Raw genomic sequence first — 25,164 nt, forward strand, 5'->3', positions numbered from 1 at the left:
CAATTAGAAGAGCATATTGTCACTATATTTTGAATGCTTTTATTATTTTGGAGATACTGGCATTCTATCAGTAAAAGTTCTTGCGTATCTTCTAGATAGCTGTGAATTTTCAAAGGGTAATAGCTCTTTTCCACAGGCTCCATTTTGGGATGTGAATGCACCTTTTCATTTAGCAAAACCTGCCTAAAAGCGCTCATTACTGTAGTGATGAAGGCGCCTCACCTCCAGTCACTGCCAAATAGTTGAACTGAAAAAGGTGTCGTACTTTCTATTGCTTGGTTTGCTCATGTCACTTATGCCAATATCTGGTCAAGAACACACTTCCTCTGTTGAGTATTAAGTTTCACTCTGCCAAATGGAATTTTGATAGAAAGTTATCCTGGGGCATCGTGGTGTTTAAACTGATTATGTGTACCAATGGAAACATCTTTTTCTTATGAAAACCAGGTTTTTTAAATTTTAAAACAAATTTGCTTTTGCATTTCTCTCTCTTCTCATTCCCCTTCTTGTCTAATTAACTAGGAAGTTAATTTTTTCTCTTTTAAAGTAAGTAAGGATTATTTTATACCTTATTCTAAAGCAACATATTTGGTTAAGCGAATGCCTGCAACAGGTAGATTTGGTTTTTTCTTAATCCAGTTGTAATATCTGATGTGGTATAGCTGCTCACCAACATTTTATCTTAATATTTATAGCTTGGGTTCTTCTACCTACTCTCCAAATACACTTTTTACCTTCTTATTCTAATTCAGTTTATTAAAAGGCTTGTCATCCTTGAACGAATCTGGGAGTCTATATTACTGGCTATAAAATCAGCTTAAAGTGCATTGACTACTGTCATTCTGTTTCATTTCTTTAAAATAATTTCCAGTAAGATTTAATGAGTCAGTTCAGGTTTCCTCCATCTCTTGCTAAAGCACATATGTTCACTTAAAAATCTGATACCGTAAAAAAAAAAAAAGTGATATCAGTATGTTACTTGAGTTGGATATAACATTTTTGTTTAAGAAGGAAAGTCTGTTTCTCAAGAGGTCAGAAGGAAACTTTTGTTTCACAGGAAAATATGGGCCATGACCCCATGACCAAGAGTCAAATTCACTTTTGTTGATCAGCAGTGACTTGCTAATGTAAAGGAATAGTGATCAAAATAGCACATGAATTGAGTGATATCTAATTTTGAACCACAATATGGCTCAGATAGGGTTTAAAGGACACTCCCATCTCCATATGCGGGTTTCCCTGCATTTGTTTGGTGCCTACAAGCACATCATTCAGGAAATGCCAGTAGGGTGAATACCAAATTTTATCTATGTTGATGCAGAATTGCACATTCATAGAGTGTGCAAAACAAGAGGAAAGCTCAAGCTGCGGTCTCTGAAGCCAGTCGTGGATCATGCCAGGTCACTGTTTCACACCTTTGTGTTTACTGACTACAGTTTAAGGCTCTTGGAAACATTTAGACTGTGATGTCTTCGGTAAGTAGCTCTTGAAATACCAAGAACTTGGAAAATAAAGTTATTTATGAGGTTAGGTTTATTTAAGAATGTTATAGTATTGCTTCACAACAAAGGCATTTGGATTTATTTGAAAGTATAATGATGTTCTGACCAAACTCCCTCATTGAAGAAACTCTCCTCCAGAGATTCAGTGACTTTTTCAAGGTAACAGATCTTGTTTACGACTTACTTATGATTCAGAACTTATTATCATCATTGTGGAATTTATATATTTTCCCCACAGTGTGAAAGGAATCTATTGCGGAGTCAGTCATCAAAACCTTTAATACATTCTGCTTGATATCTGCTGGCTTTTCATAGCATTTCCCTATATGATCCTAGTCAGCCAGTACCTAGGGGATGCCCAGGCCTTTTTCTGAGTCTTGGTTTATATTTTGTGTTTCCTAAAATCCTTACCCTATAGCACAGTCTTTCTTATTTAAAAAAATTAAAAAAAAAAATCCCATTACTACTTTGGAACTAACTTCTTGATGGCTGTGGATATATTCCCAGTGGTTACAGGGAATTTTAGAGGAAGTTGGAGAGGCCTCTCTATCAACCCTGACCACTTCTAACAGTGGTGATGGACCCAGTCCCAGCCAATGTCCTTCTTCTAAGACAGTTTTAAAAGCTAAGACTTTTTAGGAAGAACTTGAAATAAAAGTGAAGAGAACTCCAAGCCAAAAGAAAGTGAATTCTGTCCACTGCTCTCTTCTTATGGATACGAGGCCAGTTTGACAGTTTTATATACATTCCTAAAAGGTACCAAAGCCATCTTGATTTCAGGCCATGACATAGAACTTTTCCCCTGTAAACAGAAGTGCAGCACTAATATTATGTCTTTTATTTTGGGTGTTGTGCGTGGGAGGAGTCAGGTTAGTTAAACAAGGGATTTTCTGTTGTTTACTCTCTCCAAGAGAACCTGCTGAGAATGAAAGCATTGTTTTGATTTTTTGGTGTTGAATCTTTTTGCAACAATACTCAGTCATGGAGACAGGAAAATAGCTATCAACAGATCATTGGTGAAACAGTGATGGCTTGAATTGATCATATGTCAATAATCCATTACTTTCTGTAGCATAATAAATACAATGATAAAGCTGACATAAATCTGTCCTATACATTTTGCTCTGGAATAAGAATAAATGAAAGGAAGTTTAAGCTTGAGGAGAGAAGGAAAATGCAATACAATTTTTTACTAATGTTTCCAGGAATGGGAATATTTCCAAGTATGGGAAATCAGAGAGTGCAACCAGAGTACCAAGAGCTAAATCTTTTAAAAAATCATAACTAAACTTCACTTAAGCTCATATAAACATCCCATATATATATATTTATATGGGATATATATATATATATATAAAATATATATATTTACTGAAAATATGGTTTTTAGCATGTATTCTTATAAAACAGTTGTTGCCTTATCAACTCCTTATGAATTTCCATATGGAAGTCATAAAAGCCTTTTTTGCTCAAAGGTTTAGCTCTTTTGCAGTATACATGTAAGAAATACCCATTTTTTACCCATGTCCATACAACTTCATATAACTTATTGAAGGTTGCAACACCATTTGGTCTTCCTCTCTTCCATGGGATTACACCACAGAAGTGTAAACAGATTGATGGGGCAGGAATCTAAAAACCAAAATTCTGGATGGACATCTGAGAGTTCTCTCTATTTTTATAGAGGTACTGAGATTAAAATATTTGAAGTCAAAATGGTTCTGGGACGCACAGGACCTCTGATCACCTTAGATATGAAGTTTAGTCTCTTCCCATGAATTTCTATCTCCTCCGTCTAGGAAGCCATTTCCAAAAATAGGGGTTCCTTCAGTCCATTCATCTACTGTTTAATGAGTATCTGTTACTTGTTTGGCGCTGTGAAGTTATAAAACCAATTAAGACAATCCTCATATTTAGAGAGCTTGAGGGTTGATTACAAAGCAATGAATATTATTTTTAGGCAACTATCTCAAAACTTTCATGGCCCAAATTGGAGTTGTCCTTCAGAGCAATTATTTTGAGTCAGGGGAGATTTTACACTCATTCCCTATTACTCTGCCATCTTCCTACTATCTTCATAGCTGGCCCATTCTTTTATGTTCGTTAATAGAGCTAATCCTGTAACTTTTCTCCATCAAGTAGTTCCAGAATAGGTCTGAGTAAAACCTCAGCCCCTTTCAAGGATACATTTAAACTGTGAAAGAGAACATTCATTGAATACAGAGAACTGAACTTCAGGATTTGAAATAAGCACAATAAGTCCAGCCCGGAATAAGAGTTCACATCCTGTACATATCTTCTAAGCAAGATATGTACAGGAGGGCATGAGGAAGACACTATTATTGGCCACTTTAGCAGTCTAAACCAGAATATTGTCATGATTGTTTTTCTCTTGATTGATTTTCTCATGACTGTTTATGAGACTTGATTATTTAAAGAACCATTTTCCAAACAAGTGCTGATTTGGGTCCTGGAGACTGTGTGTTGTGTGTAAATCTCTATGTCCCTTGATAATTTATAATTTTAGGTCACTAGATGGTGCTCTTTCGCTTTGAAACAAAATGTATTTTCCGTTGAGGTGTTTGCTTTTCATTTTATTGTTCTGTTGATACAGAGATGGTAGAAAATAAAATTCTCTCATAAATTGGATCTGAGGCTTCCTGTCCCTCTACAGGTGCATAGGAATTTTAATGTGATTATCCAACCTGTACAAGTAATAGGTTTTCATATTAGCATACCACTCAGTACTTAACTGTTAATTTATTTTGTAAGAAAATACATTTTTCTCCTGTAGAACCATTTTATGTTATATATTCTTGGCTGATACATAAGATACTACATTTATATTTTTATGTGGTTTTATCTGTTCTGTGCTACACATGATTGATAACTTGGGAAACAAACAAAATGCCAAATTACTGGATCCTGAAGACCCAGGAATGTACATTTTAACAAATGCTACAATTGAATGCAATCAGGTGTTTTTTGAGAAATGCCAGGTCCTTATCCCCCAGTAGGAAGCATTTTCAGTGGAGATAAACATCAAAGTCAGCCACGGTAATTAAAATCAAAGTCAAAGATAGCTGGGATCAAAATTTTGAATGTAGATAGCTTGTAATGTGAATATTTCCTAGAGGAGCTATAATGGATATAATAAGAATTACTGAAGAAAATGCTTTGTTTACATAAGTATGTTAAAGTTGGTGAGAATCTTACAGAGAAAACGTGGTTCCTGTTAAGATACACTAAAGAGTAAGCAATGTGAACATGATGCCATACTGACTTCAGCTTGTTTGACGTCCGTTTTGCCCTACTTTTAGGCCCGTGACCTTATAATACCTGACACTTAAACGTTTTAGAAGGTTTAAACCAATCCTTAGATCTTTCATCTTCATAGTGTCCCTGTGACATGGCAGGCATCAGAGGAAGGATTAAAGAACAGGGTAAGGAGAAGAGTCTAAGGCCTAGGGCAGCTCCCAGGAGATAGTCTGGGAAGGGGGGGGGCGTAGCGCAGGTGGCTAGAGGTGACAGCTGACTCAAATTAAGCACAGCTGTTGGGATGTCCCCGCAGGAGGCCAGAGGCATTCCTGAGCTCTGAAACTTGGTGGTGCCCTGTTGTTGACTGTGATTGCTCTGTCCTGGTCTTAAGAGCCTGTAGCTTTAGTGCAGGGTTTCTTCCCTCCCTCCCTCCATCTTCCCCTCCCTTCCTTCCTCTCTCTATTCATTGCTCATTTTTACCTTATGAATATGACCTGCTCATCATGGCATTGATTTTCAAATGGACTGTTGGATGGGGATACGGAAGTCACAGTATCAGGAAGTATGTGGAATTTGATAAAATTCCCACCAGGTGGTTCTCTTTTCTTATCCTAGAGAAGTGATGGTTTGGAAGGACTCAGTTGGAACTGCTTGTTAATTGTAGAAAATGCTCAGCAAACATCTCCGGACCCCGTTGCTGATCTGAAGTGTAGTTCCGAGTAGGAAGGACTCAGCAGAGAAGGTGTGCTGTAGGGGGTCAGTGAGGTTGACATCACTAGTGATGGTGATGATGATGCCCTCTCTGCTCTTCAGCCTTATCACTTTAGTCTAATGGTAGAGAACTTCTGGCTCCCCCCCAAATGGTCTTGGTCTCTGTCATGCCAACCCACGGGGTAACAGAACACCCTGTTGCAGGGGAGACTTGGAAACCTGACAAAAGAGAGAGCTGAAGAGACACATCCTCACCCAGAGTTTTGGTTCTGGTGTTTCCCTTCTTGTGAAGATTCCAGCTTGGCGAACTGCCTCACCTCCTTCAAGCTTTTACTCAGACCTCACTTTCTCAGTGAGGCCGGATGCGCTGACCCCCTTCCCACAGTTGGTACTCTTCACCATTCTCTCTTGTTCTCCTTCTCCCAAGTTATATTCTAATACATTAGATAATTTATTTGATTCATTTTTTTCTCCCTGTATATAAGACTGTAAGCTGCATGTGGACAAGTGTCTTTTTCTTTACTAATATATCCTCCAGCCCCTGGAATAGTGCCTGGTACATAGTAGAGGTTCAGAAAATATTTGCTGAATGAATGAATGTTTTCCTTTGTAACAGTCTGTGGCAGTAATCAATAATATATACTAATACATATAGTAGTCATTTAACACAAATTCTAAATAAATACTGCTGAATCATTATGTTTTATTATATTAATCTTGGTATGTAAAGATAAATTCTGAATTAGGTTATCACGTAGTGTAAAAGTGTGAATCCAGAGTTGGAAGACGTTGGATTGTAATGAATGAGTCTCTTAGTGGTTTTCGTAGGGCAAGTTACTAAACTGCTCTGTGCCTTAATTTCCTCAGGAAAAGAACCTTACAAAGCTGTGAGGTAGATTAATTGAGTTAATACTCTTAAAGCCTTAGATCAGGGCTTGGAATGTAGCAAGAATGTAGTAAATAATAAATTGAATTTATAAATTCTTTACTTGTTTAAAAAATAATTATGTGATAAACTTATTTTGCAGTTCAATAGTTTAGCCAGCTTTCAGAAGGAAAAAAGTCCACATAGAAAAATATACAACTTGGGGATTTTCCATATTCCTGTTTTGATTACAATGTTAACACACCTAGAATGAATTAAATCTTGAATTTCTTATGAATCTCTTTTCTTACATTGTAACATTAATTTTAAAACAAAGAGTTTGGGGTTTTATATGAGCTCTTTGTTTTTGGTTTCTTATAGATCCCCATATTAAGGTTTCTGGAAAGAAAGAAGATGTTAAGGAGGCCAAGGAAATGATCATGTCTGTCTTAGACACAAAAGTAAGTGAATGTTAAGGACACTCAGATGTCAGAACCTTGTCTCTGCAAGGGCTACTTCATGCTGTTATGAAAAGAACCATTTGGAGAAGAAAAACCAGGAGAAAGTAATGGTGGGTTTTAAAATAAGCATGTGTGATTCTACAATGGATGTAAAGTTCTGTTTAAAATTTGAATAGGTTCTCAAGCTAGGTAAATGAATAATATTATATATACGTACTCACACACACACACGTGTGTATGTACGTACATATAAGTTACATATATATGTGTTTGTATGTATATGTCATCTTCAGAAATAGACAATGATGCTGATTAGTATAGGGCAAGTGATGAAGTTTAGAAGAATTATCATATTTGCCTTTATGATGCCAGAATGATCTCCTATGTGCGTGAAACTTGACAACTTTGTCTTATAAGTTCTTTCTCTTTCTGCAGGTATAAGCTAGATATAGGGAAATATAATTGTGTAAAAATGTATACTGATTTGTGAGAATTTATTCTAGTAAACTCTTCTAAATCATATACTATGTGGCAGACACTTTGCTAATAAGCATCTTACAAATATTAACTTGTTTAATGTTCATAACTAACTCAGCACAGAGATATTAGGGAATTTGCCCAGAATCCAGTAGCTAATAAACAAAGAGGTGGGATTTAAATCCAGGCTGTCTGGTTCTTAACCACTATGTTTTGCCACTTGGTATTTCACTGAAATGGTTTCTGATCTCTTCCTTTTTTTTTTTTCTTTTCTTCCTCTTTTTTATTTTTAAGACTTATTTGCCTTACAATTATTAAATATTCTAGAATCTTTCCCCAGGAAGAATATTGATTTCCTGAACTTCAAATGTTAAACTAAAAGAACTAAATTTAAAAATCAAAGTGTTTAATGGATATGTTTAAAATTTTAAAATTAAGGCTATGTAAAAATCATTGATATTTTTAACATCTTGTTGTATTTTGACTTTCTAATTTTAGTTTCTGAGCATTGAAGAATTTTTACATCAGTCTTACAAATGAGAAAATATTTCATGTCTTTCTCATTTTATAATACCGAATTTCCCAAAATTAAGTACACAGATTCTAATATGATCACAGCTATTCATTATGTCTTAGAATTTTATGTTTTGCTTTATTATAACTAATCTTATACTTTGTTTTGGTTTAAGTAAACCATGTTACTTCTGGAGCTCTGTGCTTTGTTGGCCCTTCCTCATTCTTCATATCACTAAGAATAACAGGTCTGCTCTGTAAAGTTTGACCTACAGTAATAGACAAATTGTGAAAACAACATTTACAAATACTTTCCTATTCAGTTTTGAGTTTTATTTTTATTGTTTCTGTCATAGTTCAACACTCCTACTAACCTATATATATATGCAGTCTTGTAATTATTTTTATTTTTTTCTTATTTGAATTAAATGTTTCATGAATAATCTCTGTTAAAGAAAAAACTGAATAATTTATTTGTAATTATGCCTGACTTAATTTAAATGCTGCTTTCCAAAAAGTTATCTTGGTAAAGGGGTTATCTTTCAATTTATTCTGACAGATCTGTCTTAAGGTGAGAATTTCTTTTTTACAGCCAAAGAGAAATAGAAAATATACATTTATAGATTAAGATGGTACTACCAAGAAATCTATAGTGTTTCCCGTCGGGTCACTTTTTGTTAGTACTCTTCCCTTGGAGAAAAAGTGTTTTAAGGAATTGTTCTTTATTCATGCATCAAGAATTAATACCTTATTTCCATATAGAGTAATCGAGTCACCTTGAAGATGGATGTTTCACATACAGAACATTCCCATGTAATCGGCAAAGGTGGCAACAACATTAAAAAAGTGATGGAAGAAACAGGATGCCACATCCACTTTCCAGATTCCAACAGGAATAACCAAGCAGAAAAAAGCAACCAGGTGCTTTGTCTTTTTGCATGAATTAAAGCTTTAATTTTCCATATGCATATCTTTTTTGGGAGACAGAAGCACAAAAATAACCACAGACATAAGATCTTGCGAATATGTGGAATCTAAAAAACAAAACAAAACAAATGAATAAACAAAAGGCAGAAACAGAACTGTAAATGTAGAGAACAAACTGATGGTTCCCAGAGGAGAGGGTAGAGGGGAGATGGGCAACAATGGGAGTAAGAAGTACAGGCTCCCAGTTATGGAATGAGTAAGTCATGGGAATAAAAGGCACAGCATAGAGAATATAGCCAGTGGTATTGTGATAGCTATGGTGAACATAGCATAACTTCTAAACTTGTCAAATCATTAAAATCACTTGAAACTGATGTAACATTATGTGTCAACTATACTCAAAAAATAAAAATTAAAAAAAATATATATGGCCCCTTTTTAAGGAGACGGAAGGTGCTCTACTGTTTTTAAGAGATGATGCGTAGGTAAGCTATAAACTTTTCATCTCTCAGTGGTTGTAGAAGGGCGGGAGCAGCGTAAATGTGATGGCAACGTAAAGTGAAGTCTCTGAGACAAGGCCCAGAGAGCATAATGTGAGGAAAGGACCTGGAACTCTGCCTACTCCGAGCACGCGTCCACTGTGGGGATTCTGTCTGTAGCCTCACACACATGGTTCTCCAGGGTGCACCACATCACCTTCTCATAGACAGTGCCCGGGTGCCCGTCTTCCTCACATTGACTGAATTATGTATCTCTTTAGTTTATACATGTTCTTTCTAGTTTTTGTGTTTGAAAACAAATGAAACTCACCTGTCCATACACTTTCAGTATGTGAAGATTGGATAGTATTATTTGTGCTATTTGGAAGTTTCTTCTCTAATCACAGTTCTAGAAACTGTCAGCCACAAAGATGAATAAGGTGACAGTCTTTTCTCTGTGGGGACAAATGTGACAGTGACATAAATAAGGAAGATAGAAAGCAATGGCAGTATTCAAAATATTTGACAATTGGTATGGCATGGGGCATGGTCTATTAGGAACAGTGCCCTAGAGCCCCATGCCTTTACCCTCATGCAAGATGAATTCTTTAGTTGATGGATCATGGGAAAGTTCAGGGGATCCCGGGAGAGAGCTGGAGGTAGTGTTGGAGCAATAATTATTTTTTACCACCTAGCATAAAGTAGTTCAATATTTTGAGTACTTACGGCAGCAATAACATTGTACAGTAATGTAGAGTACAGACCTGATATACAGTATGCAGAAGTTTAAATAAAAGGTAAAAAATACAGTGAACCAGAGAAATGATAAAGTGGACAGGATGGCATTATGGGGATTGTGAAGTTTTAGCTAAGTCCAGGGGTTGATGTAAATCAAATGACACCAGTCAGCAAAGGAGCTCATTAAAATGCAAATTATGATTAAGTAGGATTAAGTAGGGCTGAGATCCTTCATTTTTAACAAGCTCCCAGTGAAGGGCAATGCTGTTCTTTCCTGGATGACATTTTGAATGGCAACGGTGTGGATGGACTGGAAAAGCAGAAGTGGGCTCGATTAAAATCTAACTTTGTATTTTCTACTTTTGCAGGTATCTATAGCAGGACAACCAGCAGGAGTAGAATCTGCCCGAGTTAGAATTCGGGTAACTGTTTATTACTTTAATACTGTAAATCAGTGTCAGCAATGGTTCCATCATAAGGCAATAAAAATATCTTCATGTATGAGTTTATAACCAAATCGTATGTTCAGTAGTTTGGAAATAGTGACAAAAGTTGTTTGAATGTGTTGAAGATATTTCTTAGAGAGATTCCAGATTGTACCTGACTCAGTTTCTCTGATGATTTTAAAATGATGACAAAGAGGCCCAAGGAAGAATTCCACAGGCAGTTTAAGTTACAGACTCCCAGGTTTCACAAAAGACTCCTTTCATTTGAGAAACTTTACAAACTCTACCCAAGCTTATGTATTTAATAAAAACAATTTACATTTTAGAATTCCATCCTCAGAAAGGAAAGAATAAGTTATGCACATCTCTAAATGTGTGGTGATTCAGCTGTCTGCTTGGGCTCTCATACTTTCATTTAGGAGCTGCTTCCTTTGGTGCTGATGTTTGAGCTGCCAATCGCTGGGATTCTTCAACCAGTTCCCGATCCTAACTCCCCCTCGATTCAGCACATATCACAAACGTACAACATTTCGGTGTCATTTAAGCAGCGTTCTCGAATGTATGGTGCTACTGTGATAGTACGAGGGTCTCAGAATAACACCAGTGCTGTGAAGGTAAGTAATTGAGATAATTATAACATCCTAAGTGTACAAATGATGCAAGTTTTATTTTTATTTTTTTTAGATTTTATTCATTTGAGAGAGAGTGAGAGATAAAGTGACTATGAGCGGCGAGGGGAAAGGGCAGAGGAAGAGGGAGAAACAGACTCCCTACAGAACAAGGAGCCTGATGCAGGGCTCCATCCCAGGACCCTGCGGTCATGACGTGAGCCAAAGGCAGACACTTAAACATCTGAGCCACCCAGTGCCCCAAAGCAAATTTTATTTTTTAGGATTTTAAATTAATTCATTTTCCAGAATTTTCCCTCGAATTGCATTTTGGTTTATAGAATGTGTTGAGTCTATCCATAGTTAGTAGAAGTGCACTAGAGTCTTTTCTTGTATGTGGATAGTTATTCTATAGGATTATTTCTTTCCTACTCTTCTCTCGTAGGAAGGAACTGCCATGCTGTTGGAACATCTCGCTGGGAGCCTAGCATCAGCTATTCCCGTGAGCACACAACTAGACATTGCAGCTCAACATCATCTCTTTATGATGGGTCGAAATGGAAGCAACATCAAACATATCATGCAAAGAACAGGTGCTCAGATCCACTTTCCTGACCCCAGTAATCCACAGAAGAAATCCACCGTCTACCTCCAGGGCACCATTGAGTCTGTCTGTCTTGCAAGGCAATATCTCATGGTAGGTTTACTGAAATTAGTGTTACAATTTCATTTTATTTTATTTACTTATTTGGGTACAGTGTATGTGGCTACACACACCTTACTACTGTGGTATTTATGAAAACACTTTGGAAGCCTTCTCAAATAAATTTCTTGCTAAAAGGAAGTAAAATAAGAATAAAGTATGTAATCCCTTACAGGCTCAATTTCATTACATAGGTGAGTAATTTCTTTGCTGTACTTTTTTTAAACTTAAACTAAACACAGAAGAGTATACAATGAAATAATGCACTGTATTTCATGCAGGGTGATTATTTTCTCCTGACATGTAGTATTTGTCTGCATTTGACAAAGAAAGTCTATTTAAACAGAAAAGTAAAAATACCTTTTACCCTCAAAAATATAAATTTTGGTAGCATGAAACATGTGAACATTTCTCAGATCTCTGATACAATTTAAAAAATGGTATTTAAGCCACATATTTGTCTTAATGCATTGAAGTAAATAGTCATTATATAATTCATTACTGCTTCCTATTTAAAATGTGCAGTATTTCTTTTTTTTTTATTTCTTTTCAGTATTCCAGAATTCATTGCTTATGTACCCAGTGCTCCATACAATATGTGCCCTCCATAATACCCACCACCAGGCTCACCCAACTCCCCGCCCCCCCCTCCCCTCCAAAACCCTCAGTTTGTTTCTCAGACTCCAGAGTCTGTCATGATTTGTCTCCCCCTCTGATTTCCCCCAACTCACTTCTCTCCATCTGCCCATGTCCTCGGTTATTCCCTATGCTCCACAAGTAAGTGAAACCATATGATAATTGACTCTCTCTGCTTGACTTATTTCACTCAGTATAATCTCTTCCTGTCCTGTCCATGTTGATATAAAAGTTGGGTATTCATCCTTTCTGATGGAGGCATAGTCTGTATGGCCCATATCATCTTTATCTATTTGTTCATTGAAGGGCATCTTGGTTCTTCCCACAGTCCTTCCTATATTCATTTAAAAGCATGTATTGCATGAAGCACTGGGTGTGGTGCAAAAACAATGAATTCTGGTACACTGAAAAGAAATAAAAAAACAAACAACAGCACCACAGTGTATTGGTTGATACATAGTTAACAAAATGGATTGACTGACATAATGTGGACTTGCAATTATCTTATTAAAAATACCACTGTATTCTCCTGTTCAAGAAATTGACCTTTAGTGACATTTGAAACAGTAAGCCTCGGGCGTGGTCTTTACTAATAATAACTTGCAGAATTTGTTTTTGATAAACTTTCAGAAAGTCCAGTTTTTGCTTTTTAAGAGAGGAGCATAAGCAGGGAGGGGAGTGGCAGTAGGATAAGCAGAGAGAGAATCTTAAGCAGACTCTGGAGTCCTGGATGCCAGGACTCTGAGATCATGAAGAGTCCAATGCTTAACTAACTGAGCCACCCAGGGACCCCAGAAAATCCGAAAGATAAGAACTTGTTATAATCTTCAAGGATTGTAATATATAATTATTTTGTTGTGAATGATTTTTTTTAGCCAAGCTTAGTTTATAAAGATACTTTATTTTTTTTTTAATTTTTTTTAAGGTTTTACTTATTTATTTGATGGAGAGAGAGAGAGCACACAAGCAGGAAGAGCAGCAGGCAGAGGGAGAAGCAGGCTCGCCACTGAGCAGAGACCCGGGGCTGGATCCCAGGATCCTGGGATTATGACCTGAACTGAAGGCAGCGGCTTAACTGACCAAGCCACCCGGGCATCACATAAGGATACTTTTAATATACCACTAGTTAGGTAGCATATTCGTGTCCAAAGATGATTATGATTGCTCTTCATAACTTTCTTTTTTCTTTTTTCTGTTTTTTTTCTTTAGGTATTATTTTAAGTGAACTTTTTCAAGCATTCTGTATAGTTAGGAATTCATATTCATACTTTGATCATACCTACCAAAAATATAAGTATGCAATGAGATACAGTTTTGTACAATATTAAAAGAAGAGAGTGGGTGCCTAGGTGGCTCAGTGGGTTAAAGCCTCTGCCTTCAGCTCAGGTCATGATCTCAGGGTTCTGGGATCGAGCCCCGCATCGGGCTCTCTGCTCAGCAGAGAGCCTGCTTCCCCTCTATTTGTCTGCCTGCCTCTCTGTCTACTTGTGATCTCTGTCTGTCAGATAAATAAATAAATAAATGAATCTTTAAAAAAATAAATAAAAGAAGGGAGGAAGAAGGGATAAATTAATAAGCTTTAACCTAGGGGCATCTGGGTGACTCTGTTGGTTAAGCGTCTGACTCTTGATTTCAGTCAGGTCATGATCTCTGGGTCATGATCTCAAACCCTGCATTGGGCTCCACACTCAGCACAGAGTCTGCTTGAGTTTTCTCCCTCTACCCTTCCTCCAAGACATGTATGTGTACTCTCTCTCTCTCAAATAAATAAATAAATCTCTAAAGGAAATGAAAGGCCTTAACATACATTTTAAATACAGAAATTACTTTCATCCATAAGGAAAATGGAACACCATGATTTCTTTTAATTCCAGTGTATTTGACTATTACTTCTGATACTTATGTACAGAACCCAGCAGTTGGGCTAGTACTGAGTGTCTTGGGAATCAAGTATGAGATTCCTATAGTTAGTAGATTCGGGGCCTGGAAGAAAGCATCAGAGAAAAAACAAGTGCGGACCTCAGCAGAGCTAAAAAGTAAGAAAGCTAAAAGAAGAAACAGTAGTAGCACTTTACTCCAGGAAGGAGGTAAGGTTGGAGCTGCACCAGAAGAGAGGTAGGTCTTCAGTTGGTGAAGAAGCCTTTGGGTGAATTGAGACCAAAGTATAGAATCCATTTGAAAAATAGGAGGCTGGTCTAGCCTGGAGGAAGGGGCAGATGTATGAACATACAGGCCTATGATTTTATAAGCAAAGCTGTGTCAAAATGTGGAGATCTTGAAATGCTGAAACATGGTTAGATTTCATTCAGAAGACAATAAAAGCCAGTACTGTAAGTCTTTGAGCAAAAGCACAGGATTAATCCCCTTGATGTGGTTCAGTGTCTAGTTTCTGGCATCACTAACAAAATGGAAGTCAGAGAATGGATGAATTTTCCAAGATGGAAAGTGGGTAAAAAACTCAGGGCCAATAACAGAAACTTCAGACACATATAATTTTGTCATTCAAAAATAGTTTGTGCCCTCAGCATTATTTCCACACGAATTCCCTAAGCTTTGTGAAAGCATGTGATTGAGCTTTAATACTTTGGTTTACTCTTTCAGCCCATAGAATATTGCATTATTTGTAGGCATGTTAAATTATCAGATGTTTAAAGAGTAACATTTTACCTCCTACACTTTCTACTGTGACATTTCTTAGGGTTGTCTTCCCCTTGTGCTGATGTTTGATATGAAGGAAGAAATTGAAGTTGATCCACAGTTCATTGCTCAGTTGATGGAACAGCTCGATGTCTTCATCAGTATTAAACCAAAGCCGAAACAACCAAGCAAGGTTGGTTCAGATCTGGGCCCAGAGGACCACATATCCTATCCCATTCTAGATTACTTTTTTATTTTCATATACATGTATATTTTCATATATATGGAATTAAATATTCTATGTAATATATATGTCATTATATATTATACTTTGTTATTTAAATATATAAGTTAGTAAAAACATTCATTTTTGATCATCATTTTCTTTTTGTGTTGGTTTTGGAGTTTATTTTTAATGACCATTATTTCTTACAAACATATGAGTAAGAAAAGACGTGTTTTTATTCATTTGCAACCTGGTAACTTTCAGCTTTATTAAGTTATCAGAGCGTTGATAAGGCTAAACATTGTCTTAAATGTGTATGTGTACATATCCAATGTAATTTTTAAAATATTTAATTTACATACTCTTTGCGAGCTACTCTGCTAGCCCTGGAGATTTAAAGAATAGGTGTTCATTCTCTTTAATAAATAATAAATTAATAATGATAATCAAAAGTAAATAATGATGTGTCCTCCATTCAGTCTTCTTGGAACTTCTCTAACATGTTACAAAATTTCAGTAATTCCATGTATAGTCAAACTTTAATGGGAGAAACTTGATGATAGTAAATGCTAGTGAGAATGTGAAGGAAGAGGCAAATTGGCATAGCCACTCTGAGGAGCAATTTGGGACCTTCTAATCACACTGAAAATACTGATCTCCTCCTGCCCGCCGGCATTGTACACCCAGTTAGACACCCTGAGGAGACCTATGTACCAGAGTCAAAGGACAAGAATGGTGTTGAATAAAAGAAGCAAGTCGCATAATAACATGTACTGAGTAATAACATTAATGTATCTTTTTATTCTAGTAGGTAAAACCCCAAACATTTGTGCTTTCCATTTTTTAATTTCTATAAATCTTATTATATATGTATCATGGTGTAAGGTATATCACAGACGATTTTTATAGATGTAAATATCATGGTGTTCAGTGTCCAACTTAAGAAAAACAATCATGCCTTCATCAAAAGAAAACTTTAAAAGAAAAAGAGAGGTTTGTTTCTAAGTGATAAAATGAGTTTAAAGTTAGAGAACAGGACATTAATTTTATGTGTCTTGAAGTGTCATGCTTAACTAATTTGAGTTGACTGGAGTCACTGCAGACACAGTGACTTCTAAGACTGGAAGATACAGCCAGAAGAGACATTGTGCATGTGAAGAGTGTCAGGCACAACAGGATCTTCTGGAGTTCAGTACTAAATGAGCCAAGTCAGGGGGCTATAGATGAAAAGTGAGAATTCTAGAGCCTCGTTGCATCCCAGGGCCATTAAGTTCTGTCTGCCTGACCCGGATGCTGAGTACTGCTTTAACTGATTTTTCAGTCACAAATTTTCTTTATTGCCCATTGGAGGCTCTCCTCTTGAGTTCACACTTCCAATTTTCTAGAGGAGTCCATTGAGAAAAAAAAAAAAAATTACTGTTCAGAAGTTTGTTTTACCATAAGCTTTGCCATTGATATGCCATCCGTGAGGAACAGGGGTACCTCAAGGTCTATTAGTTAACTAGTAGGCTATAAATGTCCAACGTAAGTGACTGTTACTATGCAGTCTATATATGGTGACAAGTTTGAGTTGTTTTGTAAAAATGAGATCAAGGGGAGAAAGCTTTCATGTAACAGCGAGAGGATGCCAAGGGAATGGGCTGTACAGGCAGACCACCTGAGGTCCAGTCCTCTTGCTGCCCCTGCCCAGCTGTGACCATGGGTAGGACCCTTATCCTCCCTGAATGTGAATCACAATTCCCATCCAGAAGGTTTCTGGCAAGCATCAAGATTTATGTACAGCTTCTACCCCAGTGCCTGGAACACAGGACACACCCAGAAAATTATAACTAACCCTTTATGGTTTTACCACAAGGAGCAAACTTAAGAAATAAGTGGTTAGAATTTTTCAGTTGATTTTAAAACCGCATCAATATATTCCTTCCTGGAATCCTTATTACCATATTCATTTCTCACCCACCTCCCCAGTTCATTGTAGACTACTCGCATATCACCTTTTTCTTTCCCATTATGTGTTTTCATAGTCTGTGATTGTGAAAAGTGTTGAGAGAAATGCCTTAAATATGTATGAAGCAAGGAAATGTCTCCTCGGACTTGAAAGCAGTGGGGTTACCATAGCAACCAGCCCGTCCCCAGCATCGTGCCCTGCCGGCCTGGCATGTCCCAGCCTGGACATCTTAGCTTCGGCAGGCCTCGGACTCACTGGACTAGGTATAAAATTTATTATTACAGCGCTTCTCAGTCACTGGGGGATTGCTTAGCCCGTTCCCTTTCTTTCTACCATATGGGGCTACAGTTTTTAAAGGCTCTTTTTTTTTCCCATGTCAGGCCCAAAGATTAGGTGAAAGAGCAACAAAACTCACATCAATCCATTTTGGGTTTTTTGTTAGACTCCAAAGATTTTGTACCTAGATTCTTTTTATTTTGGCATAAATAACCAAGGTCTGACTGTTTTATTTTCAGTGGCTGTGTTTGTTCTTCTAAATTAAGAATGCCACTGAGAGTGAAGTGAGCAGGCTGACTATAATTTATGTGTTTATTCTCTCTTGCATTGGCAATATTGCCATCCATCCCTAGAGGTAAAGATTATCCAGTTTGTTTTTCAAAAAGTAATTGCAAATCTGTAGGAGGGGTAGAGAGAGGGGGAGGTGGGAGCAAGCAGAACCTCCCGCCCACCCCTGGTGGTCATCACGGCCTCATCCAGACACAGGGAATCTAGCTGCAGCTACCAGGAGGAGCGATGACCTGTGTTTCTATCTACAGCACAGAGTAGAAGGTGGAAGAACGCCCTCCCTCGGTGCTCTAGCTCTTTGAGAAAAGGGGGGGGGGCGCTTCTTACTTGTGCCCTGTACCGCCTCATTTGTGGAGTCCCGGCTTACAGGCGGGGTTTCATTGCCATATTCCCGTTAGGCCAGGCTCACTACTTTCTTGCACATGTTTCCGTAGCCTTAATATGAAAAGTGAAAGTAATAGCCCTACAAAATGCCCTTGCCTCATTCAGTATTGATCTGAGACAGAAAAAACACACTTCGCCTTCTGTCACTTCTTTTTTTCAAACAGCTATTTCTTGCTTTTAAAAATTATATGGTTATAATATGATTAAGATTCCAGGTAGCCCTGTCTAGACACCATTACAGTAAAGACAGACTCTACCCTTTGGCCTCTACTCTCCCCAAATCGTCCCTTGCACTAAACAGTCATAACAACACGTGCATGTCAGTTAGGAAGTGCCAGTGAGATAATCTGGCAGGAGCCAAGTTCTTCCTGCACCAGAGCAACGATTCAGTTACTCAGTTTCTAAAATGTTTTCATGTCTATTCCTATCCTGTAATACTTAATACTTTAAATATTATGAAAAAGTTATATACAACTTCATATTTTACTTTAGAATATATTTAAATGCCTGAAGAGAAGTTTCATTACTTAAATCAAACATTAAATCCTTAAAAGAAGCAAAAAACAAACAAGAAAATTGTTTCTGAGGAAAGTTTTTGTACTTACTGAGATGGACCATGGACCACAGGGATGGTCGTGTGTTTTGACAAAATAAAAGCAAACTGTTCCAAGTAACTCAGCCTCTTCACAAACATAATCATTCTACTGCAGGAGAACCTTCCCCTATTCTCTGCTAATTGTAAGTGGTTTGAAAAGAGTTTGCTTGGAAACAGAAAACAAGTGAGTTATAGATAGAAATAAAGATGAATTTCCAGGGGCGCCTGGGTGGCTCAATGGGTTAAAGCCTCTGTCTTCTGCTCAGGTCATGATCCCAGGGTCCTGGGATCGAGCCCCACATCAGGGCTCTCTGCCCGGCAGGGAGCCTGCTTCCTCCTCTCTCTCTGCCTGCCTCTCTGCCTACTTGTGATCTCTGTCTGTCAAATAAATAAATAAAATCTTAAAAAAAAAAAAAAAAAGATGAGTTTCCACTAGAGCAGAAGTATGTTCATCCTGGCCAGTTGAAATGAATGCAAAGCAGCTGGCATTGCTCAGTAACCCTGACTGCATCCCTGATTTACATACACCTAACTTCTGGTTCTGATCAGCATCTGTTTGTAGATAGTCTGGGTTCTGTGTTGGAGTTGTATCATGTAGTATCTCTTGGGAATATTCGAAAGAAGGTAATCTATCACTCATATTATATTTGGAAAATATCAGACTCTCTCATTGTGCATTCCGAATGGCAATATTGGTGCCCATCTGTATTTTTAATATTGAGTGTATGCATATTGACTTGGCATTCATTTATTGCAGGTCTTTTGGGGCCTACCACCTTATCTCTAAACACATCAACAACTCCAAACTCACTCTTGAATGCTCTTAATAGCTCAGTCAGTCCTTTGCAAAGTCCAAGTTCTGGCACCCCCAGCCCCACATTATGGGCACCCCCGCTTGCTAACACTTCAAGTGCCACAGGTGAGTGTCATTTAAGTACAATCAAAGGCATGTTGGTGTGGTTTTTTGTATCAGTTTTTAAATAAAATATACCAGTGGTCCCGTTTCCTTAGGGAAAAATTACGGTTCAAAGCATACTGCGGCTAAAGAGAAACTCCCCAGTGTGTAAATTAGTTAAAATGAAGCATGACAAAGCTGTGAGTTTTTAATAAAAGTAGAATATAATCTTCCAGCATGACAAAGAGATCAGGAAAAAGAGTGTGATGAGCAGGAAGCAGTGGCAATAACACATGAAGCTAACTGACCTCATAATTAGGAAATGTCGGTTCCAGTTGGACAGATGTGCCTGATAGTCATATGGACAGGCTAACTTTAGCTAGTTTCCTCCTCCGTACAGTGAAGAGCTTAGGTTAAGTATTCTCTCAAGTCTGGTTCGATTTTAACATTGTTTCGTTTAACATTGTTTTGTGTTTTTATAGTAATGGTAAACCTATTTACAGAGAGGTATCAAAACTGAACTCTTCTGAATTTGTAGTAACAAAAATGAAGTTTTTTGGTTTTACTGAATATAATAAAGTAATATTTGTCAAATATGAGCTTTTTTCTAATATCTGTCTGCATGAAATGTCATTGTAGGTTTTTCTGCTATACCACACCTTATGATTCCTTCTACTGCCCAAGCCACATTAACTAATATTTTGTTGTCTGGTGTACCCACCTACGGGCACACAGCTCCATCTCCCCCTCCTGGCTTGACTCCTGTCGATGTCCATATCAACAGTATCCAGACAGAAGGCAAAAAAATCTCTGCTTCTTTAAATGGACATGCACAGGTAACGTTCTTTGCTAGAGGAGTGTGATCTATGCTGTTTCTAAGAGATAAGCCTCTGGTAATATGTTTAAACTTCCACCTGAAATGAATTTTAGAATGGTAGCCATATCTGTATGTTATTTTCTGTTATCGTTTTAGTCTCCGAATATAAAATATGGTGCAATAGCCACTTCATCACTTGGGGAAAAAGTGCTGAGTGGGAATCACAGTGACCCATCTAGACAGACAACTGGACCTGAGCAGCCATCTCCCAAGTCAAACCCTGTGGAAGGTAACTTTCCTTCTGAACTAACGTTACCCAGATAAAGGGGTTCGTAAAGTCTCTGCGGTGATTTCAAGCTGGTTTTGCTAACCATTTATGACTCATCCTACGTCAAGTATGCAGAAAGACATCTTGAATGAAATTCCAAAGAACACAGGGCACAATAAACTGAAAAACACTTCCCACAGAAAGAATCACTTCCCATTACATTGGAACTTCCTAAATTAAAGTGGATGTAATTGTGTAAGAGGAAAGCGTCAATTTAGTAAATGTATACATATAATTTTTTTCCAAGTAGAGTGTTTCTTTTTCTAAAACGCTTCCACCCCTAATAAATCTTTTGAAAATGTGAGGGTCTTCTCTTTAAATTTCATCTTGAATGAAATTTGGGACAGCCTGTATTTATAGTGTCTTCTTTGCAGCTGAAAGCTGTTTTACCTGGGTCTCCCTTGAGTTGGGTTCTGATTTGTTTCCATCTCAGGTGGTTGTTGATGATAAGGTGACATTTGGATTTTCACTTTATCCCTTCTGCAGGTTGTAACGATGCTTTTGTTGAAGTAGGCATGCCTCGAAGTCCTTCCCATTCTGGGAATGCTGGTGACTTGAAACAGATGATGGGTCCTTCCAAAGTTTCCTGTGCCAAGAGGCAGACAGTAGAACTGTTGCAGGGCACAAAAAACTCACACTTACAGTATGTATTTTAATCTTTAAAAGTCCTTGATCCTTTGAAAGAAAATGTCTAACACGCTGGATTTGTTTTAAACTCAGTAGTTGGTGTTCTTTGGTTCAAGTGAGTTTGATCTATTCCGAGAGTGTTTTTTATTTTTCTTTATAATACTCTTTTTCCTTTTAAAATTTCTACTAAGGAATACTAGCTGGTAATTTTCACTCTTCTGTCCTCTCTATAGTGATTGGATTTGTATCTGGGTTCTCTAAACCGTCTCTGTGCTCTGACACTTTAACATCCTCCCTGCTCTTCAATACGGCAGTATTTACTCTCTGTTTTTTCTGTTGGAAATTTTCCTCCTGTGAATTCTCCTTTGTTTTGCTTTGAATTTCTAACTTAAACTATGCTTCCTTGTTCCAAGGTAGTTAATTGCAAACTATGGTAATAAATACTTGACAGTTTCATGATTTTATTTATTACAAACCACCATGAGTATAAATACATATATTGTAGTAACTGTAACTCTCCCTTACCATAATAGCACAGTTACAAATGTGTTATCCTTACTCTATCTTCTTTTCCTTTCTTTTTTTTTTTCAAATAGATAGTCTATTCACACTTTTTAAAAAAGGCAATACAGTGGAGTGCCTCTGTGTTGAAAGATTTTGCTCCTCTCCATCTCCATCTACCCAGTTTCCTCTACTGTCTTATTAGTTTTCTTGTATATCCTCACAGGGGAGACTATCTTAAGACAAATATAGCCTTTATATTTTTATTTCCTGTGTTTCTTACTGAAATCTGTTTTGCTTTTATAAACTCTTTGATCAGTTAACTACTCTCGTTCCCATTTTGTCTAAATCTGCTTTCTCTGTGTCTTTCCTTATGTGGTACTAGTAGCCACGGTGAACATTATTTAGCGTAGGTTAGAGAAGTAAATTTGCTTTCTTCCCTGTGTGGAAGCATTTGAAGGGTATGCCTGTTCCTTTCATCATTAAATAAGTTCTGAACTTACCTCTCATCTAAATTAAGCTGCGACCTCCAGAATGGTCTCTCTGTCGCTACCCTTTCAGCAGCTCAGTCGGTCTTTTATTTTGTTCCAGCAATTTTTTTGAACACGGAAGTCTGATCTTGTCACACTCTGGCTTTAACGGCACCAGTCGTGCACATGGCGTATTTCCTTTGCTTTGCTTACGCTGTTCTCTGGGCCTTCACAGGCCGCTGCCTGCCCAACCTGCAGAGGCCCTTTGCATTCAGTTCTGATGTCCTGTGTGAAGCCACTGTGAACTTTTGTCAAGCAAACAAAGTGCATTGCTCCTCCTCTTATATTCCAGTAGCCTGCTCCCAGTTCTCCTGGCACAATGGAACAGTGAATGACAAAAGAAAGAATGAACCAATCAGATCAGCTCTTTTCCTAATACTGTTCCTTATTTCTCTTTTACTTGAGCTTAACATGCACTTGGATTTGAACTTGTGCATGTATAGGGCATTACCAATCTTGCAATTCAGATCATTTTTCCTATTTTAAGGAACATTTTTATGTTCATCCATGCACCCTGAACAGGTGTTGGGAAATACTTATTTATCTGAAACCTGTGTCATAGTAGATTTGTTAGCAATACCCTATGCATTTCACACACAGGAACTGGATCATCTGTGTGCCTTCAGGTTGACTTGTTTCTGCTTAGACTGTGTATGCACGAGTCATTGCTGTGTCTTTGACGTATCCAAATTAGAAATCTTGTCTGTGTGTCTGTTCTGTATGTATCACAGACATATGCCAAACATACTACATATAATGTTTGTGAAAATGTGTCATGAAATAGTTTCAACTCCAGCTCTAGAGTCATATGCTTGGGTTAAAATCCCAGCACTATCCTTTACTTAGAGGTGTGACCTTGGTTGAGGTACATAGTTATCTGTAAAATGGGAATAATACGACTGCCTAACTCAGAGCGGCCTTGTGAAGAGGAAATGAAATAATACATGTAAATAGTTAACAGTGGTAAACATAGAGTAAATGTGCACATAGGAAACATTCAGTACATTTGTATATAAACACGGACTGTTAAATTCCGAACTGTTTCACAGCAGCACTGACAGGTTGCTCTCGGACTCTGAGCTGAGTGCTGCAGAAAGCCCTTTGGCTGACAAGAAGGCTCCCGGAAGTGAGCGTGCCGCGGAGAGGGCTGCAGCTGCCCAGCAAAACTCCGAAAGGGCTCGTCTGGCCCCACGGCCATCGTATGTCAATATGCAGGTAATGAGGAGAAATGGGAGAGTTATCTAGATGTGGGGTGGTAACTTAGGGAATGGGGAATTCAGCAAATATTTAACAATAGAGCAGAAATTTGGTTTTCCTTCAGCACTCTAGTCAAAATTAAATTTAAATATATAGTTAGTAGTTAGGAATTGGTTTTGCAATAAACATTAAAAATAAAAAGCTTGAGTAAGAAGAATTCTTTAAAGTGTATTAAAATTCACAATAAGATGGTCTGTGTCGCTATGTCTTATGTAAATGATATTATTTCTCTGTTACTTAAAGTTTAGATAAATGTAAAAACTGTTATTTTTAAGTATCACTGCCTCATAACATAGTCTTGGATAAATATATCTTTCTATATGCTTAATGGAGATAATAAATTTGGTGTCATTTAGATAGTTATAAAAATAATTAAAGTGAAGTTTAGGCTTTTGAAAGTAGATGCCAGGTATTATTGAAGACTATGTTAGTTGAGAGATGTATGATCATATTAAACAATTTCTTCAGCAGGGATCTTCTCTGTATCCATTTTTAAAGTATTAGGCCAGTAAATCAAAATAGACTATTGATCATAAAATTCAGAAATTTGATTTCCATATAAACGACAATATGAGAAAGAAGGATTTCATACTTTGTGCTTTTAGAGACTCTTATAAACATTTGATTTCAGTGTCAGAATTACTGGGTAGACTTTTCTACTTTATAGTAGATTTATTATCTCCAGTCTCCCCCACCTCCCCAGAAAAGGGGAAAGCTTTTCACAGAATCTTAAAAACAAGCTGTCACTGCTATGTCAAAAAAAGTAATTTATGTCACTAAATTATACCTCTATAATTTTAGTGAAAACTGCAGTTCAGTCCTGCTTGTCTGTTTTTTAAATCCTTCACATTTGAACATTTTCAGAAGTTATTAGATGAATGTTTTTACAAAACCTGTCTTTTTTAAAGTGTCAAAGTTAAAAAAAAAAAACATTTGTTACATTTTTCCTGATGGATTTATTTTCAGTTAATATAAATTAAAGCTTTCATTATACGAATTACCTCATTCCCCTGTATGATTCCTTTTGGTTTTTGTCCCTCTTGTAGTTCTCTTCTTTTCCATCAGATTTATACCTAGTGAATCATTTTCACATTCCTTTCTTTTAGGATGGATGAGAATGTTCTTGGTGAGTTTTAACTTAGATGTATTTATGCTCTTAATGAAGAGCTAACTTTTTAAATTGCTAAAAATTCAATAGTTGTAGTCACCAAGCATTGACAGAGAAAGACTGAAGATTTCACTGATTCCTACACCTAAAAATGATCTCTGTCTCCTGACCCTTCTTGGAACACTGCATCTCTAGCTCTCTCTTCACATTTACCTCACTTCCTAATTTATTTTGTAGTCATTTATTTGTTTCTTAAACACATCCCTGCTAAGATTCTGTGTGTTTTGAGGCTCTAGACCCTTGTTGATGCATTGTTGTATTCTTCTACAAAGAGCAACATAATCTCTTTAACCAGAAGACACTCAATATTTACTGAACAGGTGAATTTAGGATCTAATCATTAAAAGTTGATTTTAATTCCCA

The 25,164-nt window shown here is 37.2% G+C and overlaps 1 protein-coding gene across 3 annotated transcripts in view; it reads left to right on the forward strand.

Moving 5' to 3' along the window:
• BICC1 (BicC family RNA binding protein 1) overlaps positions 1 to 25,164 on the forward strand; it is a 257,535-nt gene that overhangs the window by 210,204 nt on the left and 22,167 nt on the right. For 2 of the 3 annotated variants that reach the window (XM_032312164.1, XM_032312166.1), the window contains exons 4-15: positions 6,718 to 6,797; positions 8,550 to 8,708; positions 10,300 to 10,353; positions 10,797 to 10,991; positions 11,431 to 11,682; positions 15,023 to 15,154; positions 17,212 to 17,398; positions 19,436 to 19,597; positions 20,213 to 20,409; positions 20,547 to 20,679; positions 21,205 to 21,361; positions 23,426 to 23,591. In XM_032312164.1, coding sequence (XP_032168055.1) covers positions 6,718 to 6,797; positions 8,550 to 8,708; positions 10,300 to 10,353; positions 10,797 to 10,991; positions 11,431 to 11,682; positions 15,023 to 15,154; positions 17,212 to 17,398; positions 19,436 to 19,597; positions 20,213 to 20,409; positions 20,547 to 20,679; positions 21,205 to 21,361; positions 23,426 to 23,591 — 1,874 coding nt within the window. The remainder of the gene's footprint in view (positions 1 to 6,717; positions 6,798 to 8,549; positions 8,709 to 10,299; positions 10,354 to 10,796; positions 10,992 to 11,430; positions 11,683 to 15,022; positions 15,155 to 17,211; positions 17,399 to 19,435; positions 19,598 to 20,212; positions 20,410 to 20,546; positions 20,680 to 21,204; positions 21,362 to 23,425; positions 23,592 to 25,164) is intronic. The other variant, XM_032312165.1, reaches the window with a different exon arrangement.

The sequence above is a fragment of the Mustela erminea genome, chromosome 14 (genome assembly GCF_009829155.1).
Source record: "Mustela erminea isolate mMusErm1 chromosome 14, mMusErm1.Pri, whole genome shotgun sequence".
Taxonomy (NCBI): domain Eukaryota; kingdom Metazoa; phylum Chordata; class Mammalia; order Carnivora; family Mustelidae; genus Mustela; species Mustela erminea.